The following is a 26177-nucleotide window of genomic DNA, read 5'->3' on the forward strand; positions in this document are numbered from 1 at the left end:
AGGGAAAAACCAAAACACCACAGCAATCAAGAGGAAAATTGCAGCTTATAGGTCTCAGCAAAACCAAGCCACAGGAACGATGATGTGTAATCAGGTAATGGCGACTGCTACATCAGTTTGGGCTTTTTTGTGAAGAAGGTGTGGGTGGGTTGGGGATAAATAACTACAGCTGCTCCCGAGATATCCTAAAATCACTGCTGATCCAGTACCATTTCGTAAAGGCTGCTGCAAATTAACAAATGATCCGCTTTTCTTGTACAGATCAGAACTTTGTTCTGCTTGTAGAACTTGCACAGGTGAACATACAATTCTGCCAGAAAATTTATTACAAAGTGGAGGGATTTGAAAAATAGTGACATTTTGACAGAACACCCTAAACCACACCCCATTTTATAAAAATATGAACATATCCAAAACATGTAACAGTCTGAAGGTTTGGCCAAAAGGGTGGTGAAAATGACAGATTCCAGCATTAGCCATGCATATGCTACTAAAGGTCAAGATTATTTACTTCATGTACACTCTCCAGAAAATGATGACTATGTAACAGCTTTCTTGTATGGATTTAGGGTGGACTTCCTTTCCAAACGTGTGCTGCTTTTTTAGTGGATGGGTAACACTATGGGGTTGATTTTTTAACCATCACTGTAGCTAAATCCTTAACCCACACTGTCATTTACTGTATACATGCAGCCTTCAAACTTGACTTTGAAGACATCGTCATGGACTACAGAGCAAGTAATTTAGTACCTGCTGTAACCTCTACATGAGTATAAAACACAGTTTTCATAGGGGCTTTCACAGAGGAAGATACAGACAATTTCTTCAAGGTCATGCAGATTTAACTATGTTTTCCAAAATGAACAAAAGCATTTTTACCTTTCATCTGTTTTTGGTATTTTTGGAGCTCTGGTGCCAAAAACCCACTTAATGGTCCAAGACAGCCAATTGCATTGGCAATTGAGTCTTCATCATCTAGGTCATTCTCCTCATCACTGTCTCTGGTTCTGCCTAGCCTTCTGTCAAATGAAAACATAAGAGAAACAAGAAAGAGACATTCTTAAATATGATCATTACCAAACATCTTTATGTTCTTTAGGAGCATACAAGGGAGGATGGCACTTGCCTTTTCACTATCTGTGTAGGATAAACCCTATATGCCATACGCAGTGCATTTCAAACTTACCCTGAAATTGAAGTTGATTTAACTGCTGCAGGGAAAGGAGTAATGTTGTACGTGTATTTCTCCCTTAATTCTGCCAGCTGTGGGAAGGGAAACTGAGCCATGGTATAAACAGTCTAGGGGGGGAACAAAAAAAAATGCATTTTTTAAAATTTTTGCTTTAACAGCGCTACAAAAGATTTTTCCATGAACAGACTTTCACAGTCTTGCAGGATTAAAGGCTGCACGTTTGCATGTGCTGTAAGAAAATGGAAATGGTCTAGTTTTATGATTCAGTATTTCCTGTAAGAAAAATAAAGACTGACTCACTAGAAAAATACATCGTTTAGAGAAAAAAAAAAATGGAACAGATAACACGAAATGTAGGGTCATTTTCAACTCCTGTACTTATTTAATAATCATTTTCAATCCTCTCCTTGCCAGCAAACCAGAAATCATCCTCCTCCAATTATGATTTCACTTACGTGAATGCATCAGAAGACCTATGTTTCTGCTCAAGTATTCAACAAGGTATTGACACTACCATAGACAGGAAGGAGCAAATCCTCACTTGATGTGGACAGTTAACAGATCCATTACTTCACCTGAGCAGCCCCAAGAGCTTGTGTGAAGGAAATCACTTCAACACAAAAGATACGGCCAAAGAGGAAGGACCCAACATTATGCAGCTAACTTTTCTCTTCTTGATTTCTGGGTTTGATTGTTGTTTTGTAGGGGGATTTTATTTTTTTTGGGAGTCGGGGGGGGGGGGGGAGTGTAGTAGTGGTTGGGGTTTTTTAAAAAGACATTTGTTCTATGGTGAACAAAGAAACCTCTCTGCAGTTCTCTGAACTCAGTACATAGTCTCTAGAACTTTAAACAAGGCCATAAAAGCCTCTAATACCTTTTATTTACTTCAATACTCAGAGTTAAAGAAGATAAATAGTTGCAAATGCTTTTGCTTTCAGCATTATTTTTGCTGTAGGTCTTTTTGTAATAACAGAATGTGTGTCACCAGCCAACCTGGCATAAAGACACATCATATTCATTGTAATACCACTGCTGATTTATTCCTACATATTTTAGTCACCTTTATTCCCCCCCCCCCTTTTGTACACTCACAACTATTCAGGACTTTCATTGTAATACCACTGCTGATTTATTCCTACATATTTTAGTCACCTTTATTCCCCCCCCCCCTCTTTTGTACACTCACAACTATTCAGGACTTTCAAACAACGGACGCACAATTCATTGGGAGTCTCAATGTCAGAGTAAAAAGAAAAAAATAGCCATATATAATTTCTCATAGTTTCTCTGAAATATTATAGCTTTTCCCCCATCTTGAAAATTAAATGTCTTCCAAAAGACAGCAATGAAAGAATTTCTCATAGCTATGACAGGAAATCTTCACTTTTTTTTTTTCCCCTGTGCTATTAAGTCAGTGACATTTTCCTCTGAAGGCAAACTGCCTCAAATAAGATGAAAGGGAATTTTGAACAATTTCTACATAATCCATTCTTGAACTGTGCCTTGTCTGTGCTAAATACACTAAGGAATATCACAAACATGAATTCAGTATTAGACCTTTCCTGACAGAAGGTAAAAAAAAAATTTTCACCAACAGCAACGATTTAAGCCATGAGGAGCAGGAAGGACACTCCTGGCTGGATCAGGCACGGGGCAATAATGCAGCTCAACAGGTTTCTCCATGAAAACGCTTTCACAGTTCAAGCCATGCACAGGCTCTAAGGCAAGGAGAACGCCTACCAAAACCCAGAGCACGAATCGAAGCTTTGCCACTCCATGAAACTGCAATGCTACTGTGAAAGACAAATATTCTCTAGGGCCTGAACAGTGATATCCCGGCAGTCTACCAGACGAAGGAATTTTATGATCTGGAGAAAGACCCACCTCTGGCCCAACATGTCTGCCTGTTTGTTTGATCTCCACCACACTTTCCTGGATTTCCCCTCCCCCCCCATATGTCTCAACTCTCTCCCTTCACAGAGAAGCAGGTGTGTCTGGAATTTATTTCTACTCTTTATGTCAACAGCCTTTTCAGGTAACTTTTTCCATATGCTAGTTACCCTTTAAGTGAAACAGTCGACTCTGAGCCCTCCATTTACTCCTTGCACCTACTGTTTTAGATTATGCTTTTAGCTTTTGCCTGTCTCCAGTCTGTGTCCCTTCCAGACCCTGTGCAACTCCTTTCATTCAGCATACACATTTTTAACTTAATTACTTGTTATCAGTTATAACTGGAGGCCTCACTTGCCACCTGGCTACGAGATCCACAAACAAATTTTATGCTGATGCAAGTGCCACTGGAAATTAAAAAAATGTTGTCAATCAACACCCGTGATCTCCTCACAGCAATGCTTTGGAGTCAGAGCATCCTGTTCCTAGTTTGTACACGGCCTTGGGTGCCATTTGGTTAATTCTGGTGAAACTGTGCCAGAGGGAAATAACCTACACATATAAAGCATGATGCAGCTGACCTTATTATCATCTTATTTATGGCCATAAGCAAAAAACCTCTCTTTTCACCTCAAATCAGTAGCATTTGTCAATCCTCTGTCTTACCCTAAAAATGCAAAGCAACCTACGCCCTCAGCAGCATACCATACAGAAGGTTTTGGGCTGTGGCTTCTAAAAGAGGGTAAGCAGTTTTGCCTTTGCAGACAGCTCAAACACACTTATCTTAAGAGCCGCCCCACACTGGTTTAAGGCTCCTCTCTTCACTTTCACTAAGACAACAAAACAAAAAGCAAAACCAAACCCATAAGAAAACAGACAAAGTGCTACTGAAGTAGAAAGTTAACAGTGAACACCATCAAACCAGGGTAACTGTCTACAGGAGATAATCTAAAATGCTAGGGTACTGCAGAGGGATTAATCCCTGTTCCCCTCCACCACAGTAAACACACAGGGATGCCTCTCCTTTTCTTTTTCGCTTCTCACCTCCTCTATGCTGGGATGTTTCTAGGCATGCAAACAGAATTAGTTTAGCTGCTCATAAAAACGCTCGCTTTCGGAGAAGGCACCCAAGTGTGTACTCTGTCTAGCACGCACTGCTTAGAATATCTGCAGATACCTGGCATACAGCCTTCTGTCTCCATGTTAGAACCAAAGGTTACTAATAGGCCAATAAAATGACATTACCAAATACCGTATTTGTTTTACTTCTAGTCCCGAATACATACTGGGTCTAGCATCTGATGTGCACAGCACTTACCCTTTACTTACCTAAACTGTTCAATCTGGAAAAGGAGGAAGCTGTAGGCTTGCTTGCTCCTCCAATCCCTCCATGCTCTCCTCATCATAAGAACTCTTGCCATGCAAGGGACAAAGCTGCAAAAGCTTTACGCCCTCAGTCCTAGGTATGTGTACTGTCTGCAGGCAGGCGTTTTTAATGATAAAACTTGCACCAACTCTACGTGTTGGTAGAAAGAATGAGGACAAGAGTCCTCTGATCTACTTTAGACATCTGTTCAGTCAACACTTGCCCCTGAAGCCATTATCTCCCTCTTCCAACTCCCAAAGGAAACAGGCCTTTTAGAGCACAATTTGTATTCTAGTGGCAGAGAAAGGCTTGTTACTCTTCACTGGCTCAAGTGAGCCTGTGCAGGTAGCTCAGATGCAAATGTAAGCATCACACAAATCTAAAGAAAAGTGAAATGGTGGCCACCAGCAACCTTTACTGAAATGTGCAGGGAAAGCAGAGCAGGATATTAATCCTTTCCTGCAGTAGGATACTAATCCTTGAGCCTACTTACAAAAAGTATTAGATGTAAATTCACTGGTCTGCTTTCGATTTGGGGGTGGGAGAGGAAGAACGAACATTTTGGAAACAAAGCAGTCTAAACATTCTTCTCTGGCTGACTCCTTTGAAAAAGCCTAAAGCAATTTAAAAACCAGTGTCTTCAAGCAGCCTAGGTCCTTTCATTAACACAATGGTCATATATCTTCATTTTCTTCTCCAGCACAGAGAAAATTGTTCAAATGCAGCAGGCGGGCACATGGTGGCATTCATATCCCCTAATGGTAAACACTTGTAGTGCCTAATTCTCTCCACTTACAATACAGAGAGCCTGGAGTGAACACCTCAGGTGGAAATGGCTATGCTGCCAGTGCCTGCCTTTGACCTGAGGAATGCTATCTTAAAAACAGACACACTGCTTCTCTGTGCAGAAAACTTAAACCTGCCACATTCTCCATATCACTGGCAATGCTATCCCATCTACCTCAACACTCCTGTCAGTGCCACAAAATATACACGTACACTATGAAGCACCAAGTCCTTCTTTTTTGCTGAAGCACGAAAAGACTGATAATTTAGTATACTTTTAATTGCAACAGTTAAAAACTCAAAAAGATCCTTACATCCCTCGAACCAGTGAGGTACCTATGCCTTATCTTCTATTAGACACAACAGCAAAGAAAGAAATCCACATTGAGTCACTAAAGCTCACTTCAGCTTTCCCAACATTACTCTTTGTCACAAATGCCACATCTTGATTTTGTACTGCACCTGAGACCAGGAACCGGCACACAATGAATTTGAGAAGGTGTCAGCATGGGCCACCTTCCTCATGCATCCTCAATATCTGAACTGCCTTGTGAGAAACCTTAACACCTATTTTAAAAGCATGTGAGTACCACCTGCATTTCCACGTTTGAAGCAAAACAAAGCCACAGTGCTCACCTCCCTCATTGAACAAAACAACAGCAAAAGCCAAAAATCTGAAAGTGATCCTTTACTTCATCAGACAATGGAAGTGTATTATCACAGACAGTCAAGAAGTTTTCCTTCCAATAATAGGTAACAGAAGTCACCTGCTAACTCCTCTAATAAACTCATCCAACTTCATACACTGAAACTGACTTTTTCCTTCCCCTAAGTCAGGTAAAAAATGTCAGATGAATTCTGTGCTCTGTATTTGCATCCCTTTAATCGCACCATACTCTAACTCATCAAAAGCAAAGTTCCAGAGCCATAGCATGAAGTCTTTATAAAACATCTAAGTAGCCAACACCTCGAGGATATCAGAAAAAACACTGTAAGTGCAAATCAATACAGTTACATCTGTTATACTAAAGTCTCTTTCCTTTCCCAGAACAATGTGGATCTTTGTTCTCATAAAATGACGTATGCTGTAAGAACTCAGGGACTGCAATTATCTACAAATGTCTTTGTTTATAGTTCACTGATGACTGTTCATAGCTATTTTTTTAAAAATGATGAAGGATGTTTTTCCCTTCTCACTTGATAAACTCTTGTCTCCCATAGTGACTGCAGAATGAAAAGGACATGATGAAATAAATAACTGGCCAAAACATAAAGACAAAACACCCCCAAAATTATGACTACTAAAAGATTCTACATCTTACTGGCGTAAATCCAACCGGACACAACAAACTTTCAGCTGTCAACACACAACCAATTTTTATCAAACGGAGCCTAGTAGTTGTCTATACTCAAAGTATAAGATATTAGCTTTAACTGCAGGCCATCTACTTGTTTCACTGACATGCTAGATCATCTCAGTTATCTTAAACTTATAATCTTGGGAGAGATTAGGTTTCTGTAATACCTGAACAAAATGTAAGTTGATAGAAATCAGCACCTGAAGGATGCATAGAAAACACAAACAATAATTATATCACAATTACTCACCTGCATGAGTTCATTGCTGTCAATCAGACTGTCTTCCAGCATCTCCTGGGTCAGCTTGCCCATGATACTGTAAAACTCATCTGCAGTTTCACAACACTCTATTTGCCTACATCAAAATACATGTTGATTTTTTATTTTACTTTTACATACAATTATACACCTCCAAACCAAAACTGAGCTTTCTGTCATCATAAAATACGTGCTTCCATTAGTCACCTTAATTCTTAAGTTTAATGTAATCCTACTTACACTTCCAAATAATAAAACTGTGCACATCACATCAGAAATACTGGTGCAGTAAAAGGACGTACTGAGCACAGCTTGCTGTCCTGACTGCTCACGATAAAGGATTCATGCATGTCCAGGCAGGTTATTCCCTCTGCCCCTTTCACTTCTACAACATGAGAATCAATAAATCCTGCCTCCTACTAGCACAAGGGAGCTCTTCCATCAGCTCAAATAGGGATCATAAAGATTTCTTGACTGCCTCGTCACCCGTTCTTCACTGCTGAATTCACTGGTTGAACTGTCTTTTGTCAGACAGGAACATATTCACTGGCCAGAAAATATTCTGGTGGAGTAAATTAAGTATAGGTGTACTTATATAAGTCATTGTATTCAAAAGAGCTGAGGTCACATAATGAAGGAAAATTCACTCATATACTGCAGACTTGTGAACGCTATTTCTAAATTAGAGATGCAGAGTTTTTTGTTGGTTTTTTTTGTTTGGTTTGGTTTGGTTTTGGGTTTTTTGGTTTAAAAAAATATGAATAATATCCTTTTGTGAGTTGCTGTTCTACATACATTAGGGTCAGCTGCTAAACATCCTCTCCTTGTCAAGTGAAAAATTTGTTTTACTTTTATCCCAAACAAGTGCGTTGCTGGCTACATATTGTAGCCTCCCCTGTAAAATACAGCTGCTGGAATGATCAAAAAAGCACATGGCCTTTTTTCTTAAGGATTAGAAGAGGAAATCTCCCTCAATCTTCGGTGTCTATGGAGAACAACCATTAAACTATGAAACCCCTATGGAAATCTTAACATAGTTTAGCTAAAAGAATGATTTAGTAAAAAAAAAAAAGCATCGAAACAATGGGTATGTAGCCAATTATCACAAACTTACTGCTTACCTTCCCTGATACCTTCAGTCTCTCATGACCTCCACATACTGCTTTCTCTGCTGCATCTATTTTTAACCTCCCCATTCCTTAAGTTTCCCTCAAAACAGAAGTATGACTGAACCACCCACATTTTAGGAAAAGCACTTCTCACCCCATTTTCATGTCTAGAAAGATAGTCTTGAGAAGTATGAAGATCATGAGACTATGGCCACTGTTTCAGGCCCCACTTCTTTAAAGTCCTCCGTTCTATTTCTAGCAGAGAAGACAGGCAAACAAAATCAGTCTTCTTCCGGCAAAGGCATAGTGCCCGATCTTTTACTTCCACTTGATACCACTAATCACAAACTTACGGAATGTCAATTCTTGTTCAGTTTTAGGGACTCATCATCTTCTGGATCTGTAGTTAACACACCAGTGTCCCTTTCTGTTAATTGCCCCCAAATCTGCCAGACCTTCTCCCCTTCCCCCTGAACAATAGCTACATGGTGTGCAATTTGATCAGCTTTTTCTTTTGGACATATTCTTAAAACATGTTTCATTTTTGCTTTAAGTCTTATGGTAAAATCTTCAAAGCACTGACTTTCTTTTTATCGTGTTAGGAGTTGGAACATTTTTAATTACAGCTTTTAAGTGCACAGAGACCCACTGCAATAGGACCTTTTATCTAAAGGTATGGTATAAAGTAATAAAGCACAATGGGACTACATATAGTTTAATCCTACTGCAAATGATTCATGCAAGTTTAATTCATGAACCGAATGAATAATGCTCTTAGGAAATTATTATTCTAATTATTATTCTTCAGATTAAAAATTAAATATATTATACAAAGTCTCTTACAATGCCACTGGCCTATAGTGCTAATTTATTCAAAAAGAAAAAAAGAAATGAAACCTCCAAGGATAGATCTGAACATAAATCCCAGTGCTTCAGTCTCAGGGGTAAAAGGAAGGTGAGTGCTGATAGGCATCACAAGAAAAACGTGATGCAGCTGCTGATGCCAGCTGAAAAAAAGTTTCCAGCTGAACTAACATCTGCTCGACCTGTCAGAGCTCACACCTCCCACTGAAGTCAGTGACAAACTCCATTTCTCCAGGAGCACTGTACACTCTTTGGAATGCAAATATTTCCTACGACAACACAGGAGTTTAGAAGAACCAGCCACCTCATGTGTTTTGTACTATGTGATGAGTTTCCAAGGTCATAAAGGACTATAATAGAAACTTGACTAGAATGTGCTTAAAAAGCAGAGAATTTCAGCAAAATTTGTCTGCAGGGCTTAACAGAAAAGAACCATGTAACGCTAAATCATTCTCTTAGTAACACTGAACTCTTCTTGGGTATAGCCAATGGGCTTAAATCCTTAAGTCTTTAAGTGAAAATAAGGAAATTAACATCCCCAGCTTCAGGTACCAAACTAAATTAGCTAGTCACCCTCAAGTCCATCTGTGTGTCTTTTACCAGCTCCCTCAGAGGACTATGTTCTGGAAAGTCCAACCAACCTTTTAGCATAGCATGAAGATATTATACACAGACAACACAAACAACTGGAGACACTTCCTGCAGCAAGGGTCAATTAATTATCATGCTCATTCTGACACGATGGGGAAGCCATAGAGCCTTTGATTCTGCTTTGAAAAAGCTGCACACTCTCCTGAAAGACTGCACCTTGTTTAGAACTGAGAACATGCTTTTCAGAACAACATGAGTTACACACATTCCTCATACTGAAAAGAAAAATCAGGTAAAAATGACCACTTACTCTCCTAACTTCGCCCAGATAGCCAAAGCCACTCTCAGTATAATTTCAGAGCCTTCAAAGAATACCGAATCCCAGATCTTCAGAACTGTATGGTTAGGCAGACAAGTGGCAAAGAGGGTTAGAAACCACTGCATTGTGAAGACATTTGTAAGTGGGGGTTCATATCCTCCTGAAAAAAAAAAAAAAAAAAAGCTTAAAATTACTTAATAGTAAATGCTTTACTATTATTTTACAAGGAGTACAAACTGCATACTGAAATTCACCAGACATTCCGGTACTTCTGTTATTGCTCGAAACTTACTTAGCCTGCAGTTCTCCAAAGATAAGCTGAGAAAAAGAGTGATGGAAAAATGACATACTTAGTCACCTTTCATTCTGCTGCACTGCAAAAAAGCTCTAAGCAGCAGCATTGGTTTTGGACTGTAAACCCTGGAAAACACCACCACACTTCCCCCCTCCCCCTCCCACCCTCCCCTCCCCCCATATTAGAAAGATTGCTTTTCCTTCCCCAAAGCCATATGAGCTAAAAGCTTTTATTAAAAAAAACCAACCAAACAAAAAAACCACCAACAACAAAAAACTGAACAAAAGAACCACCCAAAACCCACTGCATTTCTTCAGAAACTAATGTCATAAGAGGTGTTTATCTACATGAAGGTGACTGTCTCTGTAAAATTTTATCTATTGTTTTAATATCCTGATGCACTGCCAGCTTAGCAGAAGCGACTGTAACACCTTCAGTTTTCCTTTTGCCTTGTTAAGTTTCAGACAAAATTTAGTATCTCGGCCTGAAACTCTAAGTTTTACTTTCCTGTTGTGCTCGGAGAACGCTTTGTGCATCCTAGTATCAACTGATGCATTGAAGGCCATGATCAAAGAGGCTGCTGCCTGTGAAAACACTTTCAAACAGCAAATACCTCCTTGGTACCCTTTCTTTGTTTTTACGGTTTGGGCACAGTCACAGTTTATTTACATGGAACACGGTTGCAGGTCTTTTCTAAGATGGAACTCTGGGTTGCACTTAGCTTCCAGACTGAAGAAAACCCCAACCAACCAACAACAAACCCAAAACACTCCCAAATAAAACAGCTCTATCCTGTTTTAAAAAAAAAAAAAAAAAAAAAAAAAAAAAATCTGGAGGGAATCCTATACCACAAAAAAAAAAAAAAACCCCAAAAACCAACCAACAACAAAAAGCACGGCCAGTTTTCAGTTAGCAATCAAAGAAGTACTTCTGAATTTTGCTCCTGTGCATTGCTAAGCATCCAGGTGAAGAAATACTAACCAGCCACCATTGGGTCTCACATTGTAACTCTTCCCGGAACAGCTATGTAATCGAATCACCACAAGGAGTAATGGTAGGACTGGTATCTTGAGCTAAGGCAAGCAACAACCTTTTCAAGGCAGCCCTTGTACTGTGTGTGTGTACTTGTAACTGTGTGTTACAGTGCTGTCACTCCATACATTTTATATCCTTGTCAACACGATTCTGTTTGCAGTTAGTGGTGGAACCAAATTATTCCCCCTTTATTCTTTCCAGAGAGCACCACCTATTCATGTTAAGATTATCAATAATGGAATCCATCATCTATCACATTAATGTAAAATATATATTCTAAGCCACAAACTCATGTAAACACTTAAAAGACTGTATTTTTAGACCAGTGCTCCATGTAAACACTTAAAAGACTGTATCTTTAGACCAGTGCTCAGATGAAACAATAGGAAAATGGAATTTAGTAGCATTTTCTGTTGAACCTACCTCCACTTTCTCTGTTAGCAGCTCTTTGCAGGGTGTCTAAGTGCTGGGACAGTTCAGGAAGCTTCATTCGTAAAAGATCTCGGAAAACAGCCATATCCACAGAAAGAGCACGGAGATTGTTGACAAAATAGCTATCAGGAAGCACCTTATCAATTAGGTAAATCATGATCTATGGGGAAAATGACATATAATCATGTAGGACTTACAGAGCCAGTTATTTTAAAGTTCTCTGTTCACTAAAGAATGGCTGGGAGCCAGGAGCAACACATGCCTCTGGTATCTCCACTCATATGGGGAGAAAACATTATCACTTTAAGCAACCACAGGTACTCTAGGTATCTACAAGCAATCAGGGTGCAAAGGCCTCTTGAAGCTGTTCAGAATTTATGAACCCTTAATGACCAAAATCAATGTCACAGTAAGCTATGTCCAAACTGGAATCATTACTCAAACCAAAAGCAGCTTTTGGCACTTCTGATGCTGTTTGTGTTTATGAGGTTCTCCACACTGTTGGAAAGTTCCACTGTCCCTTCTCTGGTTGTGAACTGCCACAACTAGAAGACTGATATTCCACATCATCCCTTCTCCAAAATGCAAGATGCTGTTCTTTAAAATACATGCTCCACACATTTTACTGAGATGTGTTACCGTGTGCCACACTTCATCTTGTCACTTTAAAAAGTGCTAAATTAAGCAGCATGAGACATTTTAAACAGACATCTGTTTCAAGTGAGACAGCTCAACTACATGGGTGGTAATGTATTATTAACTGGATACTGTGAAACTTTTGAGAATGAACAAATGCAACAAAAGAAATATGCAGAAGTTGATGTATACCATCAGCCCAACAGAAGGTGCTGACCTTCACTTCATGATCTTTTACAATCTCCATTTGTGTTTTCATTAATTTCTTATAAGCCGTAAATCCCTACCTTAAAGAAACCATTTTACAAAGGATTTTGCTCCCTTCCTACTGAGTGATATTACTTCAGAAATCTCAGACATATGAGAGCAGAGGAAAGAACAGAAATCTTTTTGCAACACTGAGGTCCATTCTATTTCACTGGCATGTGAATTATTTTGAGAATACTTTTTTAAAAAAGCAGCTTCATGTACTTACCAGTTTGCAATAGATATTTTCTTCATGACACATCTCTACATATTTATTTTTATTACTTGACTTTGTAATATTTCCCCACAATAATGTCAAGGAAAAAAATGGGTTTTTTTAAGTTTCAGTATCTATGATACTTTGATGCATTCTTTGGCAGCTTCTACACGTGCCCTCTCTGATTTTCCTGCTTACCATAATTTCAGTAGGCTAACTTTGAGGTGTATTTATGGATTTAACTTAAACACGCTTACCTTAGCTAGTAAAGACTCAAGCTTCCCTGGCTGGGCATTCACTGAAGCTACCATGTTGGGTCCTGTACTGTTAAAGCCCTACGATGTCTACAGTACCAGCTATTTCCCAGCCTCTGGGAGACACTTCCCAGACACAGAGCTTTTGTTTATAACAGCCTTCCCAGAAAGGGGACCTGACTGGTGAGCCCCGAGAATCCCCTTGCTCCCTTAACTCCTAGACTCTGCAGTAATCCAAACACAGTTTCCCCATAGCTCCAATTCTGAGGGCAGATTTCCAGGCAAAAACCTCTGCAGCTGTTCCAAAGTCACTCATCACTTATTTTAGACAAGCGGGGTGACTACAACAAGAAAACAGCCACATACTAACCACCAATTCCTTTCTTTCTTTCTTTGTTTTTCTTCCCCTGCTCCTTTTTGTTTTGTTTTGTTTTGTTTCCCTTACCTTTTCCTTCTCTTTTCTCAGGAAATTCAAACCCTGCAAAGACCATGCACTAAGCTTGGAAAAGAAACTACTTTCTTTTCCATTCTTATTTTTGCCATGTAAGACCCATTATGGTCCTAACCAGCCTTCAGTGCTTCACCTCCCCAGGGCAGTCCGGTGCCATTCCATTGTCTCCTTGGCACTAGGAGCCTGACACTGCTCACAGTAAAAGACAATCCAATCATACGAGGATGCACACAGTTCTTATAATCAATTTGGACTTCATAAGCCCTGGGCAATTGCATTTCCTACATTATCATAATGCATTTTAGGAGCTTCTGGACAGTATAAGATCACAACAAAATGTGACAAATTATAGCTAAAAATACTGAGGAAATTTTTAGCAAGAATTATTGAAAGGAAATTTTCCTCTCTGATATGAAGTAGGTATATTATGGTATTTTTTCCCTATTACAGTGAGTTCTCTAGAATGAAGTACTAGATACCAGCTAGCTGGACCCTGCTACCACAAGCTTTATATTTTAGGAGCTCTGAGTGAATTTAAATATTTACCATAGTTAAATCATTGTTTAAGTCAAAACAAATAGCTCAGTATTTCAAGAGTCACAATCATCTTTTACTAATTTGACCCCAACTCACACATATGAGCAAGTTTACTTAAGGAAATTTGCACATGATCTTGGCAAACCTTAAACCACATTCTGCAGTAAACTGTATTTCCATTTTTTGACATATTATAAATTTCATGAAGCTTTATTTTAATTAGAATAGAAAAGGTCTGAAAAAAATAAAACACTGCATGAGTAACATAGCCCAGAAAAGAGCTTCAAAGTGATTTACTTACATTTTGAATATTTATTTTGTGTTTTCCTAAAATTTGCTTTAAAATGCAGCAGATTTATTAACTGCCTCACATGCTACTGCCACACAAGAGGTTGATAACAGAATCTGAAGGTTTCTGCTTCCTACAGTGTTTGGAAGCAGATTCGGGATTATGGGATAAAATATTCTCAAGTCAGTAGCGGTGTTCCTGTCTACTTTTATTATGGCCAAGCCCTCATTAGTTTGTTTGAAAAAAATTTAACAGTGGTAACATTCAAACTGTTCATTTTAGCTGAGACAGGACAACAAACAATCTACAGATATAAATTGGTTGACTCCTTTGAGTCCTGCTCTTTTAGTCTGTCTACAAAATTCACCCACTGGTTTATTATAATTTTCACCAACTAAAAGCAATCTTCAACACTGAAAAAAAAATATTTTACTCACTTTCAGGGCATCCCCTTCATTGCCCTCCATTACTTCCAGAATAAGTGCAGCTAGTATGTTAAATCCTTGACAATAGCCAACAGATTTATTCCACCTGGCATAAGCCAGCAAAACACGTTTTAATACCACTCGATCTTGCTCTGCCTCCTGGCCACAGTAAGAACTGCAACCAGTTCGGTGAAGGTCCTTTAGAGAAAAAAAAAAAAAACAACGAAAAAAAAAGAAAAAGACAAGAACAGACAGAAAAGATGTGCATTTTCCTTCCCCCTTTAGTTCTCGTGCGTGTCCCAGTTTTCTTTCCACCTCCACCCTCCCAATACATACTCCTAAAGTTGATGACAATGTTTCTTTTTTTAATGTGTAAAACTTTAGCTTACTGAAGAGAAATAGATTCAAGAAGCTCTTAAATAAGCAAGTTACCTAGAAGATGTTCATATGAATCTGTCACAGAAGATATTAACACCTATCTAGGTTTCAAAGAGGCAAGACACAACAGCTGCTTAATTGAACAAAAAAGAGTAGTTCTTTTTATTGAAGTATAAAAGAACTACTAGGCAACTAAATTTTCAAACCATAAAAAAAACAGAAAGAGTGTCTTTGAGATTTAAGCTATTTATAAGTAAAGGCAAAACATGTACTGCAATGTTTAATATTTCATATGTAACATCTATAAGCTTAAATTATGGAGTACAGATGACAATTGTAATAATCAGGAACATGAAGTATTTTGCTCCGTGTACTCTAATTGAGGTGACTATAGAACATAATCTCTCCTAAATAGAGTAATACTGCCTAAATAGGTAAATAGACTAATATTTAAGTCACCACAGCAATACAAATCTATTAAGCTTTTCCTTAAAACTGTCTGCTGCTTTAAATATTAAATGTTAATTAGCTGAGAAATATACATAGACAAAGGTGTTTTCACTCCTGTAAAATAACTGAAAAATGCTCAATTGCTGTATTATAAAACATCTTTTTAATCCCAGCACACATTTGTGCTTATTTATAGTGAAGAGGGGAAAAAAAAAAAACACTTATGTTTCTTTGTCTCCATTAAACTCCAGTGTTTCTTTTAAAATAAAAAAATAGAAATTGAGAAAAAAAAAATAAATCAAACAACAGCAATTTTTTTTCCCAGCTAACACTAACCAGACCAGTGCAGAAGAAGGACCAAAAAAGCCAAAGAAATAATTTTGGGGAGCCAAAGGGAATGAAGATGGAATTTTTGCCAAAGCAGTTGCAAAGAACAAAATAAATCCGAACTCCACCTACTGAAAAAACAATAAATTCAAATTTTCATTAAAAAAATAAAATAAAACAACAAATTAGCTGGCTACCTTTACTATCTGGATGCCCATAGAGTCATCATCAGGATTACTTCTTTCATTGAACGTGAAACGCATGGTTTTATCCCAGTCAATGGCTATACTGTGTAGGTACTGATCAGCTAGGGTCAGCCAAACCTAGAAATAGACAAAGCAAGTCAACAAAATGAATTATTTCTCAGATAAAATACAAACAGTTTTGATATATACAGTTAGATGAACTTCATCTGCTTCACCCATATGAGATCTGCTGTTAGACTTGAAATATGCAGAAGACTACTATATCTGAAACAAATTTTGCACAATTAAAGTAATACCTTGCTCCCTAATTTTAAAGCCTAATAATTACCAGAACAGATTTATGCATGTGTATCTAAGACAAAGGCTGGATCTTAATTAAGCATTTGAAAAAGGTTCCTGAACCCAGAAAGACACATGACAGATCATACAACGACAACAAGTAACAATAAATGATCTTTCTCTTCAGGAAACTGAAAGAAATCATGAAAGCAAATTGGTTGAGTTTTATATCAGCCGTTAACTCACTCAAGTGAGAAAAGCAATTCAGACACTTCCCACAGATTTAAACACTTAGATAGCTGCATGATGAAGGAATTTATAGGCAGCTCCCAGAATCTCATGTTTTCTGCATTTAAATGTCCCTTCCCACACTTTGCAAAGCCACCCATGTGGAGGAATCCCGCTGTTCTGCCTCCCAGCAGCCTTTGGCACTGCTGACATCCTACTGATGTTGTTTGACTGGATTCTTTACCTCTGCCAGCCCCAGAAAACAAATGTCACATGCCACAGCAATAATGCAGATGTCACCCTGCTCCTTCTGCTGCCAGCAAAGGAGGCAATCAGCACGCTGCCAATAGATAATGCTTGCTTTATTTTGGTATCAATCTTAAAATCATTGGGAAACCAGGGAATGGCAGTGAAAAGACCACATACATCCCTTTTCTTAACACTACTTCTTTGGTTACCATCATGTGGTCACGTGCAAGCAAACGCAGAGGTGGGCAGAATGAGAAAGAAAAGAGAGATTCGAGTGAGATCATGTGGTGGAGCATACCCTCAGCAAGTCTGCTGATGATACAAAAACTGGGAGGAGTGGCTAATAAGCCCAAGGGCACCTTGACAGGCTGGAGAAATGGGCTGACAAGAACCTCATGAAGTTCAACAAGGAGAAGTACAAAGTCCTGAAGCTGAAGAGGAACAACCCCAAGCACCAGTATATGCTGGGGACCACCCAGGTGGAAAACAGCTTTGCAGAGAAGGAGCTGGGGGTCCTGGTGGACACCAAGTTGACCATGAGGCAGTAATGTGCCCTTTTGGCAAAGGTGGCCAACAGCCTCCTGAGCTGCATCAGGCAGAGCACTGACAGCATGTCAAGGGAGGTGATCCTTCTCTGCTCAGCCCCAGTGAGACACACCTGGAGTGCTGGGTCCAGTCCTGGGCTCCCACATGCAAGAGAGATACAGAGCTACCAAAAAGTTCAGCAAGGGGCACTAAGACAATTAAGGGGCTGAAGCATCTCTCCTGTGAGGAAAGGCTGAGAGAGAAGGGACCGTTCAGCCTGGAGGAGAGAAGGCTCTGGGGGGGATCTTACCAATTTATGTAAATACCTGAAGGGAGGGTACAAAGGACCAGAGACAGTGGGCACAAAGTGAAACACAAGAGGTTCCATCTGAACATCACAAAACACTTTTTTACTGTGAGGGTGACACAGATTCCCCATAGGTTGTGGTGTCTCCATCCTTGAAGATACTCAATCCTCACAACCAGCAGTACGTTGCTCTGTTTGGGCAGGGGGGCGGACCAGATGACCTCCAGGGGTCTCTCCCAACCTTAACCATTCTGTGATTCTATGACCTCTGCCACTAATGTACCACAGAAAAGTGACTGAGAGACTTACTGGGGGGTGGGAAAAGAACATTTCAGGAAAGAAAAACAGCCATTAGAAGGATATAATGATCCACTGGAGTTGTAGATTAAAAATAAAATAATAGTGGTGTGAGGAAAACAATGCCACTATAAGTCTTCCATTTCCTTCCCCTCTGATTTATAAAGAGGAACAGTTCAGTTTGGAAAGATAGCAACAAGAAGGAAATTATCTGATGCATCAAAAATATATGGAACTAAATATATTTTATAAAGCTTTAAAAATATTCTTTTTATTAAAATTGCATTTTTAAAGCTGAGTTTGTGTGACACAGTTTTATAGAAAAGATGAACAGACATGACATTTTTTAGGTTAGGGAACTTCAAACATTGTTGAAGAAAGCAATAAATAAGTTTAGCAAAATCCCAGTGGACCCTTTCCTACAACACTAACTCAGTGAAACTTCCCATTAATGGCAAAATTTCTACATCACTCCTGACTCTGAACTTCCCTAATTTAGGCAATCTGCCTTTCCCCCATGAATGCTTCCGTGAGCGTTCTTGTCAGCACTAGCACCTATCAACTTCACCTTCATAAGCATGACAGCCTACACTGGAGATTTGCTCTCCTTTCAGTTGATCTTCAGCTGCGGGGGCAGCTTCACCAATGCAATTCCTTGAGACTGACAGAATGAAGCGGTAACATCTGCACCAGAGTAAGTTACCTAAGCAAGTTACCTAAGCCTCAAGCAGAAAAAGCCCGACTATTGAAAACACCATCTTTACCTGTCTCCTCATTCCCTCCAGCTGCCCTGCGAGGTTATCACTAAAGAATGTAAACTAGGAAAGATCCCCAATACAACTTAAAACTTCCAAATATTTGTTAAAAAACACTGATAACATTGATGTTATTCACCCCTCCTGAGAAACCCACAGGCAACACATCCCACAAAGTGTACAGGTCTACCTACCTTTCTCCGCCATTCTTTTGGTATGCCTGTCGGCAATCTGGCCACTGCTTTGAGTGCATCATGCCACTAGAAGCAAAAGCATCCAAAAATTTATAAAATCCACCGTTAGTTTAATGCAGCCATATAGCAACATTTACAACACTGAAGACATGCACATTCATTTCATTTTACTGCACACGTTTCAGAGTTTAACTACTTAATCCACTCACAGGAGAAATATAGATTAATTACTCAATGATGTAACAAAAATGTAATATTCTGGGACACAAAGACTTATGAGATATCTGAGTAAACAATGAACACCTATTTTTCCAAATGTTCCAGTGTTCCAATGGAACAGCTCTTGATGCAATTGCAAATAATAAGCTGACATTATGATGACAGATGCACTTTTGAATGAGGGCATGTACCTTGATTGAAGAGAATCCAGTCCTTCACAAACACAAGAGAAAAAAATTAATCAAATTACCTGCTGAAAGCCATTTTGACCTAAAGATGGTTCAAGAGTGAATTTCAATTTTGTATCAACCCCTAGAAACAGAAAGGGAAAAAAAAAATCATGGTCATTATTTTCATTTAGCTCAGAAGAAAAAAAAAAAAAAAAACCAAAAGTGAAGTAAGAACACAAGATCTCAGCTACATGTTTCAACAACTATATTTCAACCTGTTTCTGTGAATTCTTTTCTTCACAGTGGATTCATTCACATGTTAAGAAGTGCATGGAAAAATGTTTTTAAATATAGTAATACCCTCTTTACTCTAATGATGTAGTTCAGAACAACTCATTTAACAAAAAATCAAGTGGTTCACTATTCTACAAACTACATTTGTACACTGCAAACTATCACTATCATATGCATCCATAGAAAAAATACATACAGAGACAAACAGTCTCTTTCCATCTATTTCAACTTCTTGACGTTAAATCACTCATTTCTAAGTTTGAGGTGCTAAAATTATTTTATTGCTCAGAATATCAAATGCTTTATAATTCCTCAAAATGTAAAGCACATTTGGCCAGTATTCTCATTTAAGCTTGTATTTTATTTTGGCCATATGAGCAAACTATTTTAATTGTTACAAAGCACGCCTGCTAACAGTCTATAAAATACAGTATTACATAGAACACTAGGATCTCAAATTCGGCCTACACTGGATCCTGATTGTGTCACTGGAATATGCCATCACACGAAGAACAGTAACACTTGTCATTTGCTTTATATCCTAGATTTTAAATGGACAATTCTTCGGTCCCTCAAATGCCGCTGTCCAGAGCTCAGGTGCTGAACCCCGCGTTGCCTAGCGTCCCCTCCCTCAAGTCTTCCGGCACAAAGACTAAAGCCTGCCTTTATTTTTTCCTCCGTAATTTAACACGATGGTTTGCTCCATACTTAAAATTATGCTATGCATACCTTCTTGTCTTTCTAGAATATCAAGCCAAATAATTTTGAATATATATTTTAATAGCCATAACTATTAAACTCCAGATTTTAATCCTGCGACATTTTAAGCATATAAATTCCATGCTAATCAACTCACCACTAATACTCAGTGGTTTGGAGGATAAGCCTGCGAGTCTGACAGAAACCCAAACTGTAGTGGCATTTGCTATTTATGGAATGTAAAATGCCTTTCAGCATTTGCATACTGAAGCAGTGATAAGTAATTTAAAAACCTTACTGCTTGATAAATATATATTTAAAAACAAAGCCTTCTCCTTCAAGACTTTTTTTTTTTTTTCCTTCTTTGGTAGGGGAAGAGGGAAGAGAAAAAAAGAAAATTCACATAAGACCCAGTATTGTTTAGAATTTTAGCATTTTAGAATTGCATCACTGAGACCTAGAGATTGGTGCTTTCTTTTCCCTGCTTCAGATTTAAAAGACATGCTTGTCAGATCTAGAAAAGTAAAAGCTTCAAGCCATAATAGAAATGTCTTGAAAAACATTAAAGGATTAGCAGTTATTCCTGGAAGTAACTGTTTATTAGTATTCTTCCCCATAGCTCCATGGCACTCAGCAGCGACTCCAAATAGATAAATCTTTTCACAATAATGCAAAGCAACGCCAGTAACCTACTAAGATTAAATTGTACCGTGTTCGCTGCAAATGCGAAAAAGTGAGTCTCGCTCCCAAGCAATCTGGTGGCAAGTACTGGAAAACCCTAATACATACAAAAAGATATCATGACCAAGAACTCCTTTTGTTAAGGTAAAAAATGTTGACAAGCTATCTAAAACTGCCTTGTAGCAAAGAAGCAATAATCTTCCAAAACAATCATGTATTAATTTCCAACTCAGCAGCCAAATATTAAATCACTTCACAGTTTTCTAAGACTTAGAGACCCCAGTAACAACTTTGCTCTTATAAATTTCCTAAGAAAGATGCAAGGAGAGACAGCCAAGTCTGCAAAGATCAAGCACAGTAAGATATAACATAATAAGGTTAAATGTATCTATTATTTACTTGAACATCATAACCCTGGAGCTCACAAAGAGGTCCAAATAGCTGTCTGTCTCGATCAAATGAGGCTGAAATGAGACCCCTGAATCTCCATCTTCTAAGTTTATTAAATCATGGCAGACAATTAAGATAGGTGTGAAAATTACTAGAAATAAGAATAACATCATGTGGTAGGTAATACCAGACTACATGGCGCTCTCTTTTTAATATGGCAAGGAACCTCTTGGTCAGGCCTTGCACTGTAACCTCTAGTAGAAGACACGGAGTCTGCATCCCTTTATTTGTTCCCAGTTAGAAATATTCCCAAAATCAAACTAAGTGATGGTTTTGTGACAGGGGAGGGGACGAGTCATGGAGAGTGAGACACATACCATATGGGAATGGTTCTTTATTCCTAACCATTTCAAAAAATTTACATGTCCTAAACCAAAATATTACAGCCTTGTTCAATAAAAGTACAGCAAGTAAGCAAGTAAAAAACAGTACAGAGCAAGGAAAGGCTATACCACCCACCCAGGAACTTCACAGGACATCTGCAGGAAGGCTACCAGCAAGCTGGGGCTGGGAGCAGCATCTCATTGCCTGTTACTTATTTCTGGCACAAGAACCATCTCGCTCTGTGCGGTTTCTGCACTCTTCACTGCATTTGTCCTTGGACTTTAGAGCTTCAAGGAAACTAATGCCCATCCCTCTTCCAACCTCTCTTCATTTCCCAAATCTTCCTACCTCCATCATTGTCCTTCCTTTAATGAATCTCCCACCCCTGCACATACCTTTTTTTTTTTTTCCCTCTCCTTTCTCCTCACTCAGTCCTGTCATTTTCATCCTGTCCACTCTTGCCTGGATCATCACCAGCCTTTCCCCAGGGCTGCCTTCCACATACAGTCTTTTCTCCCTTATGCTTTCATCGTCTGCTATATCCTACCAGCAACTCCATTTAATTCTGCATTCAGCTGCCTTCTCCCCACAAACTAACTTAGATTTCCCAATCTAAGTAGAGTCTTCCCCCCTCAGTACCCCACACCCATCCAACCCTACCTCCTGCACCCATTTTCACTGGATTTTCCCTTTTTGGTCAATCCTCTGTCCACATTCCTCTCTATTATGTAAACGCATGCTCTTTACAGAAAAAAAACCTCTGGGACCTTACGGGAACTTTTCTTCCCAGCTCCTCTGCATGGACAGCCTGGCAGAAAGGTACTGTATACGCAGCAATGGTACACTGTTCTACTCTCCGGGACTGTAAGCCCTGTCAGCACGACTCAGCCCTTTTACATCAAGCCAGCCAGGCTATAGTGTCACTTGACATATTCAGTATCACCTCCAGTTCATACACTTTCAACTGATGCTTCATACCTAAAAAGCATATTTAACTCATGTAAGCAGGAATGTGTTTGGAACACATATGAATTATTAGCTCCGCAAATACAAGTGCACCCAAAGGTGACAAAAAGGTTTGGCACCCGTCAGATTTCTGCAGAGTAGAGGAATGCCAAAATAAAGCCTCTTCAATGCCCTTGCAACGAGGTCACCAGAAACCACTGCAGAAAAGCTCTTTTAAAAGGGCGGGAAAAAAAGAAAAAAAAAGATAAAACCCCACAAAACCCAGTCCTGTTAGCTTTCCATGTAAAATACACAATGACTCCTGACAACAAAAGGCTGCAAGAGGGAAGATTATACCCTTAGGATTCCCAAACCCTATCAGTCTTCCACTGCATGACCAAAATGTTGTGGTCAGCCAACTACCTGGATGAAGGAACCAAATCCCCATTCCTCAGCAATGTTAAACAAAAGGATGTGGCAGAGTCTGGGATTTTTTTCAGAAAACCAGAAAAAGCGTAGGAAGGTGATCTGTTCTGATACACGTATGTGAGCCATAAAGCCATAGCTTCAAACTTACAAAGCACATCACTGTAGGTACTTGGCTGTACTTAAAAGCAGCTGTTGAAACTTCTCCCATGGAAAGCCAATAAATATTTTATTGAAAACAAACAAGGAAAAAGGCCTAAAGCAGCTCTGTGTGCAGTGAGAGTCCAAACCTGGGGGGAAAAAGTGACAACATGAACTACCACCTTATTGTCGCTTGTTGTTTCAAGAAGATTCTTAGCCTTGCCCTGTAATTTATCTCTAAATGTAGGTTTGCTTCTGCAAAACGAGAAACAGAAGTAACATTCTGAGTAACTCTGCATAAAATCGCTTTTGTCAAGAGCCAGAGCTCACTGGGATGTATCAAAGCACATCTAAAATCCACAGTCTACAGAAACTTCTCAATACAAACAGACAGCTGATACAGACACTAAGAAAATCTGAAGGAAACTTCATTCAGCTGATTTTTTAAGGGCTCATTAGGTGCCCTGTCTCCATCGCTCTATGAAAGCATGTACCCTGAATGACATCATTGTATTTACTTATATATGAACAATATGGAAACCCCAACCCAGTGGGATTTTCTTGCTTTAAGATTATGGTATTCGTGGTTATGCCTCCAATCATCTCCCCTGGTCCTTGTGTGTGTTTAAGTAAAAGCATGTCATTACCCAGATAACATAATTACCTGGGATACCAGAAGAGTACTGTAGGAGCAGGGGTCTGTGAGAATTACGAATCAGGAAGTTTCCTTGAAAACAGCAATACCATAAACGTATACCAGAATATATCTGAGACCTTAATAATAGCATCCAAAACTCATCTCAAACACAGAGGCAGTCAGCACTGTGTGCCTGATGCACACCCAGACAGAACAATGGGAAACTGATTCTTACATATTTCTATGCATTGTTCTGTGTTTCAGTAGACCTCAGGATCGCACCCTTCATAAATGTCTAGGATTAGGTAACAGATGAACATTTTACCCACGAGTGACAGCTCTAACACTGCAAAGGGAATTTAAATTTCCCATACTTCATAAAAAAACCCCACAAATGATCCAAAATCTTGATGGCAGGCAACTAGAATCTAGCATTCAGCAATGATCACCCATCAGTGCTTATGCTGAGAGCCCACCTCCCCGGAGCAAACAGACGTTGTTGGCTGACCACCGGGTCCCTCAAAAGATTCTGGTACTGAAGCAGCATCCAGAAAATAAAACCAGCCGCAGCAGTCCATGCCTTCCCCCTTCGGGAAGGCAGGGTTGGGAATTCAGACACCACCCTGCCGCAGACAAAGGCTGGGCGGGAGGAGGGGGCTCCGGCAAGCCGAGAGTCGGCAGGTTTAGCGGGAAGGGTCTGGTGAAGGCGAGGGGGGACCGCAGGGCCCCGGAGGCCCGGCCGTGCAGGGGGGTGACGGGGAGAGGCTGCCGGAAAGCCTGGGGCGGGGGATGGATGGGGGATGGAGGGGGGATGGAGGGGACACGGAGGGGACACGGGGGAGGCAGCGGCGACCGGGCACAAAAGCGCTGCGAGGCGGCGACGCCAGGCGGGAGGAGCGGGTGAAGGAGCCGGGATCCGCCGGCTGGGGAGAGCAGGAAGGTCTCTTCCCCGCCCCGGGGAAGGGAGCAGCGCGATGTCCTCCCCGCAGGGCCCGCGGACGCCCGGGGCCGGCCCGGCTTCCCCGCCCCGCAGGAGCTGCCGCCTCCGCCCGCTCCCCAGCCCGGGGCGGCCTCGCAGGCCCCGCTCCCCGGCCCGGGCGGGACGCCCCCGCCGCCGCGCGCCCTTCGCCCCGCCACGCCTCAGGCCGCGGCGCCTCGCGCAGGCCGGGCCCCGCCGAGGCAGCCGGCACCGCAGCGGCGGCCGCCGCCGAGGCGCGGCCATTTGCCTCAGGCCGGTGCCGGCCGCCGCCCCCGGGGCGCAGCCGCCCCTCCATCACCTACCCGCGCCCCTCATCGCCCTCCGGCCGCGTCCGCCGAGCCGAACCGAGCCGCCCCCGCGGGGAGGCGGCGGCCCGGGCCCCGGCCGCTCCCCCCCGCTAAACCGCTTACGGGATTGCGGCCGCCGTCCCGCCGCCCGGCCGGGGAGCGGGTTACCTGGCTCCAAGGTGCAGAGCAGGCGCGGCGCCGTCCGGGAGATGCAGCTGCGCTTCTTGAGGACGTTGCTGAGGATGGTCCCCACGCCACCGCCCGAGCTCTGCCGCTTCAGGCATCGCCCGCCCCGCCGCAGCGAGCCCGTCAGCCTGTCCTGCCGCATGGCAGCCCCGGCCCGCCGCCCCCCACCGCGGGGCGATCGCTGGCCAGCGGTACCCGAAAGCTCGCCCTAGGGCGGTGGGGAGGGAAGCATGGCGGGGAGGGTGGAGGGGGGTCCGGCCGGGGCGGGAGGCAGCGGCTCTCCCGGCTAGCGGGGATCTGCAGTGCAGAGACAGCAAAGTCGAAGTGCGGGAGAGAAGAGGGAGGACAAGGAGAGGAGAAAGGGGAAGAAAAAAAAAAAAAAAGGGGGGGGGGGGGGGATGGGGGGAAAGATAAAAGAGGGGAGAAAAAAAAAAAAAAAAAGGAGCTGCTCCCGCCCACAATCCTAGCATCACCGCCTGAATAAACCAGCAGCCTCTCCTCCTCCTCCTCCTCCAGCACCACCTGGGATGCAGCAGCAGCTCCGGTTAGAAATACAGGCGGCCCAGGCGGCGGGGGGGGGGGGGGGGGTGGCAGCGGCGGCAAAGGGCTCCGGGAGAGCGGCACAGCCCCCAGGCTGCACACAGACCACCCAACACAGGCAGCTCTCACTCTTACAGGGGGCAATAATGAAATTTCTGAACAGAATGAAATGAGCTAAACATCCAGCAAAAAGACTTCTCGTGGGATTCTGGCCTGCAGCTGGACATGTATAGATTGTCCCACTGCCCCGCTCAAAAAGCTGTCCTGGGAAGGAGTCCCACAAGCGCTACCAGGCCATGGAGAAAGGGGAAAGCGATGGATGTAACTGCATCTCAATGCCAGGGCAGGCTGGGGTCCAGTCCTGCAGCCAGGGCTGCTCAGGGACAGCCCCAGCAGCAGCAAGAGCCAACGGGCTGCAGAGTTTCTGTGTTTTTCTGACTTTCCAGCACAGAG

General features: G+C 41.3%; 1 protein-coding gene across 3 annotated transcripts in view; it reads right to left on the minus strand.

Annotated features, from left to right (window-relative positions):
* The window catches only part of TBC1D30 (TBC1 domain family member 30), a 51972-nt gene that overhangs the window by 3563 nt on the left and 22232 nt on the right, over positions 1-26177 (minus strand). For 2 of the 3 annotated variants that reach the window (XM_074168471.1, XM_074168470.1), the window contains exons 1-10: positions 25167-25326; positions 19216-19277; positions 18747-18812; positions 15904-16029; positions 14564-14749; positions 11488-11656; positions 9726-9894; positions 6843-6948; positions 1187-1299; positions 880-1019 (exon numbers count right to left, since the gene is read on the minus strand). In XM_074168471.1, coding sequence (XP_074024572.1) covers positions 880-1019; positions 1187-1299; positions 6843-6948; positions 9726-9894; positions 11488-11656; positions 14564-14749; positions 15904-16029; positions 18747-18812; positions 19216-19277; positions 25167-25326 — 1297 coding nt within the window. Of the gene's footprint in view, positions 1-879; positions 1020-1186; positions 1300-6842; positions 6949-9725; positions 9895-11487; positions 11657-14563; positions 14750-15903; positions 16030-18746; positions 18813-19215; positions 19278-25166; positions 25327-26177 lie in introns of those variants that run through there. The other variant, XM_074168472.1, reaches the window with a different exon arrangement.

This window comes from Numenius arquata, chromosome 2 (assembly GCF_964106895.1).
Source record: "Numenius arquata chromosome 2, bNumArq3.hap1.1, whole genome shotgun sequence".
Lineage (NCBI taxonomy): Eukaryota > Metazoa > Chordata > Aves > Charadriiformes > Scolopacidae > Numenius > Numenius arquata.